General features: G+C 33.6%; 1 protein-coding gene across 1 annotated transcript; it reads left to right on the forward strand.

Annotated features, from left to right (window-relative positions):
- Positions 1–864: 864 nt before the first annotated feature.
- LOC147396070 (large ribosomal subunit protein eL19y) lies at positions 865–6,083 on the forward strand. Its single transcript, XM_086450987.1, has 5 exons — positions 865–1,060; positions 1,996–2,118; positions 4,581–4,894; positions 5,650–5,690; positions 5,784–6,083. The coding sequence occupies exons 1-5, from the start codon at positions 949–951 to the stop codon at positions 5,806–5,808; spliced, it is 615 nt and encodes a 204-aa protein (XP_086307113.1). The 5' UTR covers positions 865–948; the 3' UTR covers positions 5,809–6,083.
- The last annotated feature ends 6,790 nt before the right edge of the window (positions 6,084–12,873 follow it).

A 12,873-nucleotide genomic window follows, 5' to 3' on the forward strand; every position in this document is an offset into this window, starting at 1 on the left:
CTCACAAAAAAATCAGCTCAATCTGAAACTTTTGAGTCCATCAAAAATGATTTACAAATTATTGGTAAAAAATCGACGAGTCACATTCTAAATCACTTTTGATGGGGTTAGAAGTTTCAGATTGGACATTTTTTTTAGGATGATCTTCTCATTATAGAGATCATTCTCACAAAAAATTAACTCAGTTTGAAACTTCTAACCCATACTTTGAAAATTTATTATTTTTACATTGTTTTTACATATGTCCCATAATTCGTCCCCATATATATATTTCCTACGAAAACTTAATTAGGATTGTACATAATATTGGCGAGCATTCTTTCAAATGGTAAACAATACTCATTGCTGACAAATGCCATCAAACTCCAGAACCATAACATCTCTCTCCAAAGGTAATAACAATTCTCGATTTCAATGTTTCAATATAAATCATCGAGGTCGACTATGTGAATCATCAATCTCGACAATTTGAGTTCACCAATACCCCCGAAACAAGGGTACATTTAGAAACAAGTCCCCCCTAAAGGGTTTATCAAATATTTTCTTCTTAACTTTAGAGAGATTCTATTGCCACACCAGCTTTTGCTCATGCCACCCTAGTTCATTTGTAAATCACCAAAGAATTAGGCTAATTAGCACACGGATGGGGTGCCTTTAGAAAAAGTTTGTGTGGTAATAGGAGCTCTCTAACTTTATCAAGTATATCGGATCATGTGAAAACTGGTATAGAAATGGACGGATCTTGGGTTGGGTCTACCCGTCCAATTCATGTCTTAATTAACAACACCCATTAAAATTTTAAAATCTACGATTTTGCCACCAAAACCCTAGAAAGGCCCTCATTTGGCTTTTATCCTGATAACCTCAAACTAGATATCTCGTTGCGTGGTATAAAAAAGGCTGTATAGTTCAGAAAGAGAGGTTGCAGAAGTGAGTACAGGAGACGAGATGGTGTCTCTCAAGCTTCAAAAGCGGCTCTCCGCAAGCGTTCTCAAGTGTGGAAGAGGGAAGGTTTGGCTCGATCCCAATGAGGTTAACGAGATCTCCATGGCCAACTCTAGTACGATCTTCTCCTCTCTTTTCTCCATCTATTTTTATCATTTTTTCTTGATTTTTTATTTTGTTTTTCTGATCTTAATATCTGTATCGGAATTTTGTTTCAAGAATTTTCTTTTTCTGTAATTTATCAAATAGTGTTGTTGTAGTTGTTTAATAAGCATCGATCTGTTACAGTCTCGAAAAAAAGTTATTTGAATTTTTTGCTTGAATTTGTGGGATTAAGTTAGATCTGAGCAAACATGGATGGGCTGAATCGATCCAAAAGCAATTTTAGAAATTAGTTTGAGAAAAAAAGAATTTTATAGAGGTAAATTTGGGCAGAATAGAGTAGTATATAAAGATGCCTGTTCGAGCAAAACAGATTGAATTTTTAAAACACACACGGAGATCGAATTGAGCTTGTAGTTTAGTTAATTGAGATTCTGTTGTGCAACCATGTAATCCTAGTTTCGCTCCCTGAATACCTATTAGAATAAAATCAAATTAAAAGATTCATTACCATCGTCACTGAAGCCTTATACGAAAAAATTTGGGGTCAACTAAAGCATAAATCATTAAGAAAAAATGAAAATTGAGATCAAATCCTCATTGTCGAAGTTTCATTGCAAGCATTTTAATGTTGATGTCTTTATCTCCTGTAAAGAAGGTAAATGGGAATTTGAGGAGAAGATGGTATAGAGATTCATACCCATTCTGCATAATTACTAGTTTAAAAATGGTAAAATATACAAAAGCCGTACATTTCAAGCTGGCCAAGAAACTCCAATCACTGGGGAACTGTTGGACATTCCTACTATTAATTCTTTTTAATGGCTATTTATTGCTCTTTCTATGCACTTCCCATTGGAAGGTTGAGATACATATTTTTAATGCTGGGATTTTGTTCATGACTTTTTCCCCCCTTCTAAAAGTGAGTTCTTTGATCATCGAGTGCAGGGCAAAACATAAGAAAGCTGGTGAAGGATGGTTTCATCATTAGGAAACCAACAAAGATTCACTCTCGATCGCGTGCTCGCCGAATGAAGGAAGCTAAGAGAAAGGGTCGACACTCTGGATATGGTATGTTTAGATTGAGAGTTGCTAACACTTTGGTCAATATGGAGGATGTTTGTGACTCTAACGAGTTAATTACGTTACTCAGATGAGTCAATAATTCGGTTTGAAATTTGGAATAGATATAGGACAGTATCAGTTTTTAGCTGTCACCAAATCATGGAAAGAAAAACTCTTGGAAACTCTTTTTTTTTTTCTTAATTAGAGTTTGTTTAAATTTACTCCATTTTCAGTCTTATCCATAAAGTTAGATTGTTGAACATGACATCCTTGTGGGCATAGTCGCTAAATTCTTCGACTTATTGAAACAGTCGTGATTAAATCACGACTTTTACTAGGGGTGGCAATGGGTCGGGTCATGTCGTGTTGAGGTAAGGGTATTATAAAAATTTACCAAACCCAAACCCTACCCATATATAACCTATTTGATAAAATTCCAATCTTTATTGGAAAGAATAAGTTACATTTCCACCACCAAAAATAAAATACCCTAATTAAAAATAAAGTCATACAACCATAAACCAGTTCAATGGTAAAAATAACTTTTCCCTTACAACCATGTGGCATTAAATCATGTTTTTGGATGCAAAAAGGTGATGTGGTCAAAAAGCTTTCCTTACTAACTAGCAAGGAAAGTATTTTTCATTATTATTAATATTAATGTTATTATTATATGCTAAGCAAAGTGTATTTAATTATCGCATAGACATCTAGTCTTACTTAGTAAGGGTCGTTTTGCCTACATGGATCACCATATTAAGAATCAAACACTACATGCCTTTAGATGTAAATGAAAAACCAGACTAAAAAAAATATTAATATTAATATATAACTTAGTAAGGAAAATATTTTTTCTCACCCAAACTAAAGCTTAACCATTAATTATTTTAAAAATATCTTAAAACACCCTCTATGTTTTATAGAATTAAAAAAACAAAATGTATTATGAAAAAATTCTAGGAAATTCTTGTAAAAAAATGGGTAACTTAAAAATTCTTAAATAATTGTTGATATATTTAAAACTACATGTTACTGACAAAATAACCAAATGTGTCAAAACAGGATAAGTGGGATGTGTCAAAATAGGTTAACTGGGTTGATGCCCCTAACCCGAACTCTATCCATTTAATAATCGTGTTAGACGGGTTGACACTATTATGACCCAAACTCAATTAGGCTTGACCTAAATCCACTAATTTCGTGTCGTGTTTGCAAGTCTTGTTAAGATTGCCACGCCTAATTTTTACCTTAACTAATTTAAGCACAGCTTTTTCAATAAGACACGATTTTTGCAAATTACACGATTAAATCACAATCTTTATGATTAAATTATGAAAAACGAAAGATGACTTTGATGTACTACTAAGAGAGAGCATATGACCTTGATGACGATGATGGTAACCATTTTACCGATAGAGCATGATATAATGATGATGCAAATGAGGATAACATTTATTTTAATGACTTGGCACAATATAAATCTTTAATATGATATAGACCTATGATTATTTGTTGTGGATGATGGATGAGATCAATATAGTATTCGGTGATTTATAATTATAATTTAATATGATATTTGATGATACGATATGATAACATTACCCATTAGGAATAATTACACAACCCTAGCCCTAGCTTGATTTCTTCCCGATTTATTTGATTTTTCCCATTTTTTATATTTTTTTTATTGCTGACTTATTCCTGAATCCGGACTTGGTGACTATGCTTGTGGGGCCTATAAGTGGGTGAAAAAAAAAATTATGTAAATAATAAATATAGACCAAATCTTTTAATAATATCCATTGGCCTTTGTCTCCAGTAGCCCTAAAAATTCATTAAACTCATAGAAACCATAAATTGATTTTTGTAGTTCTAAGCAGGGGTGCAACTTGGTTTGGTTTGGTTCTGTTTGAGGCAAAATTGGAATCGAACTGACATCGGTTGGTTCTACTAAATAAGAACCAGAACTGAACCGAACTGAACTGCCAATGGAACCAAACTAAGGTCGGTTTGGTTCTATGGGTTGCCAATGTTTTATAAACTTGCTTGGAAATAACATATTTTTAATGAAAAATAAGTACATAACAAACATAAAATTTTGTATAATAAATCACTAGTATATCCATAAAAAGTCATTAATTTATCCTTAAAAAAGGCATTAATATATGTCCTAAATCCTAAAATAATTCATAGTAAATTAATATATATTGCATAACAGTTCGGTTCTTGATTTGGTTCGGTTTTATACAAGCCTTGATCTGAGAACCGAACAAATTGATAGGTTCTTTATTTTTTGATAATCTAGAAGTGAACCACAACTTGTTCTAAACCAAACCAGACCAATACAAAACTATGGGTTTGGTTCGGTTCTCGGTTTGAACTGGACCAAGTTGCACCCCTAGGTCTAATTGTGTTGAGTCCAGTATCAATTTAGTGGATCTTTATACTGGTCTATGAAATGAACACAGGTAAACGCAAGGGTACCAGGGAGGCAAGGCTGCCTACTAAGATTCTCTGGATGAGGAGGATGCGTGTTCTCAGGCGCTTACTCCGCAAGTACAGGGAGTCAAAGAAGATTGACAAACACATGTATCACGACATGTACATGAAGGTGAAGGGTAATGTCTTCAAGAACAAGCGTGTGCTGATGGAGAGTATCCACAAGTCGAAGGCCGAGAAAGCAAGAGAGAAGACTTTGTCTGATCAGTTTGAGGCTAAGCGGGCTAAGAACAAGGCAAGCAGGGAAAGGAAGAATGCTAGGAGAGAGGAGCGTTTGGCCCAGGTGAGAACCCTTCTTAAACCATCCATTTAAAGTTACTCGACTTCATCCTTTTATAAACTATACTTGATTCTAGGACGACTAGTGAACAACTTAAAACATTAATCACTATTTTAGAGAGCTGCTATTGACACCCCAACTTTTACTTGTTACACCCCAATTAAATTTAAAAAAGAAATCAATGGTCAAGAATAAGCAAAAGGTGGGGTGGGGGTGGCAATAGAATCTCTCCCTTGCTCTCCCTTTTATATTTCTGTTTGCTAGATTTAGGATTTTTTATGAGCCTAATCCTAATTGTAAACAACTGCTGAAGTTATTTGATTGTGTTATAATGCTTAGGTAATAACTTGAACCAAACTTTTGTAATGCTCGAATGATGTGTTCTGATATTTAATTAGGGGGTGATAAATAATTTAAGAAATTGTGATGTAATAAGTAAAAGTTGGGGTGCCAATAGCAGCTCTCTTATTTTATGGCCTATGGTTTTATGGTAGTTAGGGCTGTGTCGAGAAGAGAACTTCCATTATTATTAATTCTTTCCATTCATGCATATCTTTGAACCTAACTCTTGAGAAGAAGGGTAATACGAAAGACACCTACTCACAGATGCTAGGATATTGTTTTTACCAAATTTACAGGACACCACAAAAGAAAAAAGTAAAAAAACAGTTGCAACAAGAGTATCTTGAAACAATAAATTGTATTTTTTTTTTTTTATGGATCTTTGATCTCTTTATTTTGACTCAAAATTGTAACAGGGACCAGTAGAGCGAGCACCCCCAGCACCTGCACCAGCTGAGTAAGGAATTCTGAACATGTGTTTCACATTTATATTTTGTTCCAGGTGAAAATCAAGACTAGATCTAACTAATTGTTGTGTTTTATTATGCAGGGGAGCTAAGAAAGCGAAGAAATGAGAGTACTAAGGCAATCAACTTCAAAAGTTTAATGATGTTAGTCTAATTATCTTCTGGTATGTAGAAAATGGTTTTTGTCTTAGTACGATACGTTTTTTTTTACTATTATATCAGTAGTTGTTTGTGCTTGTTCCTTTATATCTTGGAGAAAAGGAGGTTTTTCGAAGAAATCTTCTGCAGACTCAACAAATTTTCTTCCCTCTTTGTATTGACCGACTACTGAGTGATAGTCTTGTCTGTGGTTGCGATGAATGGATGATCCATTTGCACAAATATGTTAGCTTGTCTAAGATTCATTCAGATCTTTCCATTAGTACAATGTTTTGAGTTATTAGCTTCGGATCCAACAAGGTCTGCTCGGCTTATGTTGTTCAATTTCTGGAATCTTGAAGATTGAGCTGAGAAATATTTTATTTGGGATCTATATGTTACTTAGAAATATGTTATTTGGGAATCACAGGGGAATTGCCTCCCCTCCCCTCAACCATTTTTTGGTGGATATATTGAGGAAAAAATTTTGAAACAGGCAACCCGTTTCAAAATTTTGAAGGAACCCTCTCCATTGGATTCCTCCTGGCAAATGCCACATGTCTTGTAATAAAGAGAGTTCCTTGACTTCCTTGGAAATTTGAAGTGGGCTCGGCCGCTTCAAAGTCGGACTCATACTGAAAGGATCCTTCCTTCATTTATTAGTTAGCAAAATATGACAATAGTCTCTCATGAATGTCTATATTTCAATAGATTCCCTGAAACTAACGTGCATCAAACATTGGGCTCAAAGATCCAAGGAAGCCCTTGGACCTTGCCTTAAAGATGGTATTTTAGATATGGGTAGCGTTCAATGGCTAATTTTTTGGCAAAACATTTTTCAAAACATGAGTTAGAAGTTTTGGAATGGGCTGATTTTTGGTGAGGATGATCTCTACGGTGAGGAGATCATCATCCTCACCAAAAATCAGCCCATGCCAAAACTTCTAACCCCATCAAAAATGATTTACAAGAAATGGACGGTCCATGATTTTTCAACTTGTAAACTGGGGTTAGAAGTTTTGGAGTGGGCTGATTTTTGGTGAGGATGATCTCCTCACCGTAGAGATCATCCTCACCAAAAATCAGCCCATTCCAAAACCTCTAACCCATGTTTTGCCAAAATGTTTGTTGCTGAATGGGACTCATATATATATATATATAGGGTCGGGTTCGTGCAACACACATTGCGACACACATATAGACAACGTGTTTGTCTTATATGGGCAAAAATGTTTGGAATGAGCTGATTTTTTGTGAGGATGATCTCTGTGATGAGGGGATCATCCTGGCAAAAAATCATCCCATTCCAAAACTTGTAACCCCATCAAAATTGATTTACAAAAATTGGACGGTCTTAATTTTTCAATAAAAATTGGACGATCTAGAAGTTTTGGAATGAGCTGATTTTTGGCAAGGATGATCTCCTCACCATAGAGATCATCCTCACAAAAAATCAGCCCATTCCAAACATTTTTGCCCATATAAGACAAAACACGTTGTCTATATGTGTGTTGAAATGGTTGTCGTTTGAACCTGATCCATATATATATATATATGTTCATGGACCTGACCTAATAATCCAATCATCCTAATTGGATTTTGAATTTGTAGACCTAGAGTATTTTATAGCAGATGACATACCCCCTGACATCAATCTTTTAAAGTAGTGGAAAGTGATGTAAAATGCTTTCATCTCAACCTTTAGTCAAACCATTATTGTTCTCCAAAAAATTTCTCATTTTCAAAATGTAATTTAACGCTCTGTTTGGATTGAGAGAAGGGAAGGGAAGAGAAATTCATTAAGAGAAGAGAATGCTAGTTTCTCGAACTCTATTTGGATTGAAAGAGAAGAGCAGAGAAAGAGCCAAGTTTCTTCTGTTTTGTTAGGACCTGTTCATTAGGATTTATAAGAGAAGAGAAGAGAAATTATTTTTGTCAAATGACTATTATATCCTTCATAATCTAAAAAATAAAATTCTACTTGTACCAAGATAAAAATTATAAATAATTAAACTTATTTGACCTTCTTTGTTTTAAGAAATGTTTTAAAAATCGGATCGATCGGGTTAAATTGTTCAGATCCAAAAATGTAATATTAAGTAGATATTTTTTTATTTCTTTCCAAAATAATGTAACTTCAACTTCAAAAATCCAATCCAATGCCATAGGATATAATCTACAAGATTTTAATATACTTAAAATAAAAAAAGATTCACTTGCAATCTTTCGAGGTCAATGTTTCATATCACTTTTAATAAGCTTTAAAAAAATATATATATACCCTAAGTGACTGTCTACTTTTGGTGTTCCCTACACATTTAAACCATGGTATCAATTATGAAGATAGCCCTCTTATTGTTCATAAGGTCATTGAAATTTAATCCCCCTATATTAGAACGTCACGTGTCTAATCTTTCCATTGTCTGCTTCAATGGCTAATTTTGCGAACCCCTTTATTGTTTACAAGCTGATTATGTAACTCTTTGATTAGAGATTAACGATTTATTCAAAATCATTAAAAATACCCTGCTCATCAGCCTGATTTTTTTTAATTGGTACCACACCAATTAATATAAATAAACCCAAAAAGCTGTTTTGTTATTTAAATCTATAATAAAAATCTCATACATGTTCTCCCTTAGTTCTTCGTTGCACTACTTGAAACTCTTCATCAAACACCCCCACTGATGTTGTCAATAATTCACAAGGGACTTAACTTTCTCTCTACACACACAATGACTAAATCATTTTTTGGTTGTAACCAAAGCAACAACAACAATCTCAAAGTATAAATCAAAGCAATATAAATATGTGGATTGTCGATTTGTACTTGCCTAACATATACATTCAAATGAAGAAAGAACACTGCATGGTTTTCTGTTCAATTTAAAATAGAAAAAATATACATAATTTGGTCTCGTGCCCATCGGAATCTTCTTCAGACTAAAACACAAACAATAGAGATGCATAGGTCTTGTTTTGACGGAAAGCATGACCAACCACGCAGCTCTGAAACATGTGAACAGATGGTTAGGTGCACTTCTGCCAATGGTTAAATAGCTCTTTATGCAAGTGGTTTCCATAGAACAAGATAGGTAATCTCATTATCAGTGAAAAAATAAGAACATACACATGCCAATTTACAAATATATGCCCATGCATACATTACCGGGAGCAATTAAGTGAGTCTTATTATTAATGTGATGGTCTAAGCCAGAACTATCGTATGCTTCGACTTATTAGTTTCTCTAAATAATATCCATTAAATGAAAAATCATAAACTAAAAATATAAAAGAATACTGAATAACATAGTTAAAAGTTATAGATTACTCATCAAGGCAGCATACACTTTTTGATGTCTAACTAATACTAAGTGTTAGACACACCCCATCAAACCAAAATCACATTCATACAGTTTACTCCATATTTTAAGAGTTGTATATTTTAAATATACAACATAGAAAGAATGTATTTAGTTAATGTTGAGAAAAACAGTTTTATTGAATTGGATGTGTTACAAAGAGACGTAAGCTCCTTTATATAAATGAAAAACTAGGTACAAAAGTAACTTGTAGGCAATGTGGGACTAAACCCACAACATATTAAACCTACCTTACTTAACATAAACTAATAACTAAACATGATTCTAACCATTATCTTCAACATATTGGAGCTGAAATGACGATAATGTCTAACTTGCCCATAGTTGCTTGTAACAGCTTTTCATGCGACAGTCTTGTACATTCAACACTTTTGTGTACTTCAACACACTAAGTTGAAATTCACAAGGGTCACTTTTATCTTGGTGAAAACAAATGGACTTGATGATCACAACTAAATATTCTTTTCAACAATTAGAGGAAACATAAGCCAACAAACACAACGTGCTACTCACAATAGAGATCAACCAGTCTTGGTACATGCAAATATATATGTACATCGACCAAACACTTAGCCAAGAGAATTGGGAACACATTGCACATGGTAATGATAGTAGATCTAAACATTTCGCATAAAAGTGACCATACCACGAGAAAATCACCCTTGATTAGACAAAGTGATTCACCAATTATGGTCCAACCATGAGGATCAAATACAATCTCAATATAGAGTAGAAAGGAAGCATGTATTCTTTCACCAAATAAATTCATGTTTCTATGTCAATAGTACCATGTAAAGTATTGTGAATAACACCTAGAGGCAGTGTTTGAAGCAGAACCAATAATGCCGTCGATAGGCAGTTTTTGAAACAGAAATTTCATTCATGGTAAGTGCCAACTCTTTATACATGGGGCAAGTAAACGAAGGATCAAGCATACTATGGAAAGGACCAATGATGACAAGCCAAATTAGCTGTGTAACATAGAAATGGACACGCATTTTAGGTCAAGAAACAAGTTTTGAACACACTGATGTGAAAGCGATATTAGATGTTTCAACCAAAAGGTTAGTCACAGAACCTGAAAAGAAAGGATAAGTAGTGCCTGATGTGAAATATGATGAATTTTTAAAGACAAACCTTGGAGGAAAACAAGGAGCCACATAGTCATAAATATCCCCAAGCTCTTCTCCAACCTAGGTCACAGGAAAAAAAAATTGCAATCATAAACAAATGCATAAAGCTCATTTATGTAAAATAAGAAATTCAATTAAATTTTTTGGGTTAGCAAGTTATAAATTCAAATTTTATAAACTTTGTTTTAGAGTGAACGAAATTTACAGTATATGTAATTATTATCTTTGACACCATTATTGAACTCCATCAATCCACCAAACATAGAACTAGGTCTTCAAAACTTGTATGGTCGCACATTGTTCGAACTAGGGTTTCGAAGCCATGCTGAGGAGTTTCTGGTCTCGAGTTCTCTGCTCGCGTTTCCAAATAAATCGATGCATCTCATCTAAATCTCAGCCATTTGATGCACCTCCCTTCATTCCTCAACGAAGAGTAGTCGTTACTAGTTATTTTCTATTTTTGTTTGGTTGAAATCAGTCTAAATTTGTTTGTTTAGTTGGTGTGTAAGTAGTAATAATTGGTTTGTCGATATTACTTATCTTTGGAAATTTTGAGAATGAGGAGGACAAATTGGAATGAAAAATTCCATCTCTTCTCTTCCCTCCTCGTCTCTCCAATTTTGGAGAGAACAAAATTTTACTCTTTTTCCCTTCTCTTGCCTCCACTTTTCTTCTCTTCTCTTCTCTCCTCACTTAACAATCCAAATAGAAGAAAAGAAGAGAAAATAGCATATTTTCTCTTCTTCCTTTCTCTTCTCTCAATTCAAAGAGACTGTAAGAGTTTAAATTTATTAACATATCAACAATCATCCAGAACCTTTGGTGAAATCTTTAATTTTTTTATTATTTTAAAATATAGTTATTTTTATTGTCGATGTGTAAAAAGGCAGTACCGCATCTCACGTAAGTGTGGGGGAGGGGATTACACGTGTCGGGTCATCTTTATGGATTTATTGGAGAAGACTAATGTTGAAGTGACCTCAAGATTGTACCTCACATCGCATATCTTGATGTTTGTATGGGATCCATAGATGAATTTCATTGAGATATGAGTGGAAAACATTTATGCTTCCCATCCACTTTCACCTCATGATGTTAATATGAGGTACAAGCTTGAGGTCACTGCAGCAGCACTCATCCCAGAAATTACCTGGTCAGTGTTTGGGGGAGGAGATTGCACGTGCCCATGGAGGGTCAGCAGTCCTCCCCCTGATTTTCTAGAATGGTAGAGAATTTTGGAGTAGTTTAAGTGTTTTATTTTAATATTTTTTTTTCCAATACACATGGCGTCATGATGTTCATCAGCTTAGCCCATAAATATCAAAATAGCAATTTGCAACTTAGCACATAAATATCAAAATAGCAATTCTGCAAATCTATGGTCAGGAAGTTTTGATTAGTTTAAATTAAAGTTCAACCTCTCTCTTTGAAAAGTAGGATAAGGTGATTGGCACTTGTCATCCCCATTTTCTCGAATTGCCCCCACATAGTACACCACCACTACTGGTACAAGTACAACTATGTTATTGAAATATTTATCAAAAGAGTATATTTATTTTTATAAAAAATGAGTATCTATTGTAATAACATTAAACTGAAATCACCTTTAACTGTTTTTAAAAATAAAAAATAAAAAAAAACAATTAGGCTGAATTTAATCTTTATTTTCAACTTGGAATAAATCTTAAATACAGTTATTGTTTTCCTCTGAGTTTTGAAGAAAAGACATTTTCTTTTATTTGGAATTCAAAGAAGTCTAAAAATGTAAATTTGCAAATGTTACAAACATTACCTTTTTTGTCTTTTTAAAAAACAGACTAAATACCAAAATGGCCATATGACCCTTTTGATAAATATTTTAAAAGGGGCTGACTACTTGCACACCACATGCTAATAATTGCACTCCATAACTTAAAAATCTTCCTTTGCACTTCATTTGGATGATTGCACTCAAAATAAAAATAAAAATATTACACTTCTTTGATTTTTATTTTTCGTTCTTCTTCAATCATGCTCACATGAATTATTATTCGTTTAATAGTTTTTATAAAAAATACTTGATCATATAACAAACATGTTTATAATTTATACAAAGCAAAGAAATTGAAGTCACGAGAAAGAAAATAATCCTAAATCTTAACATTACTGATGGTGAAGTGCAATTAATAGGTTAAGATAAATATTAAAAAATAAATAAAAATAAAAAAGGTTATTTCTCAAGATTGGAGTGCAACTAGTTGGACCCTTTTATAAACATGGCAGGGTGAGTAATTTTGACTTCATACATGCCCTTTTTGATATTTTCCCCTTGAAAATCTGATTATATATATAAAACAATAAGAAGAAAAAGACAATGGCGTGGTACGATGGGTTGATCTTCACGATTTCTTTATCCAGATGCGTGACGTAAATGTTTGCTTAGTTCGCTTTGAATTTTGGCATCTGAGGTATACGAAATTATATTCTGGAATCTATTTAATATTCATAAAAGTGAAAGCTAACACATATTATTGGAAATC

This window comes from Akebia trifoliata, chromosome 8, assembly GCF_017979445.1.
Source record: "Akebia trifoliata isolate Shusen 1 chromosome 8, ASM1797944v1, whole genome shotgun sequence".
NCBI lineage: Eukaryota > Viridiplantae > Streptophyta > Magnoliopsida > Ranunculales > Lardizabalaceae > Akebia > Akebia trifoliata.

What these genes read in the sequence shown, in the direction of transcription:
- LOC147396070 (XM_086450987.1), top strand. Translation starts at nt 949, where the DNA reads ATGGTGTCTCTCAAGCTTCAAAAGCGGCTCTCCGCAAGCGTTCTCAAG. An exon ending in GAGAGGAGCGTTTGGCCCAG is followed by an intron (nt 4,895 to 5,649) that starts GTGAGAACCCTT and finishes AAATTGTAACAG; the next exon opens with GGACCAGTAGAGCGAGCACC. An exon ending in CCAGCACCTGCACCAGCTGA is followed by an intron (nt 5,691 to 5,783) that starts GTAAGGAATTCT and finishes TTTATTATGCAG; the next exon opens with GGGAGCTAAGAAAGCGAAGA.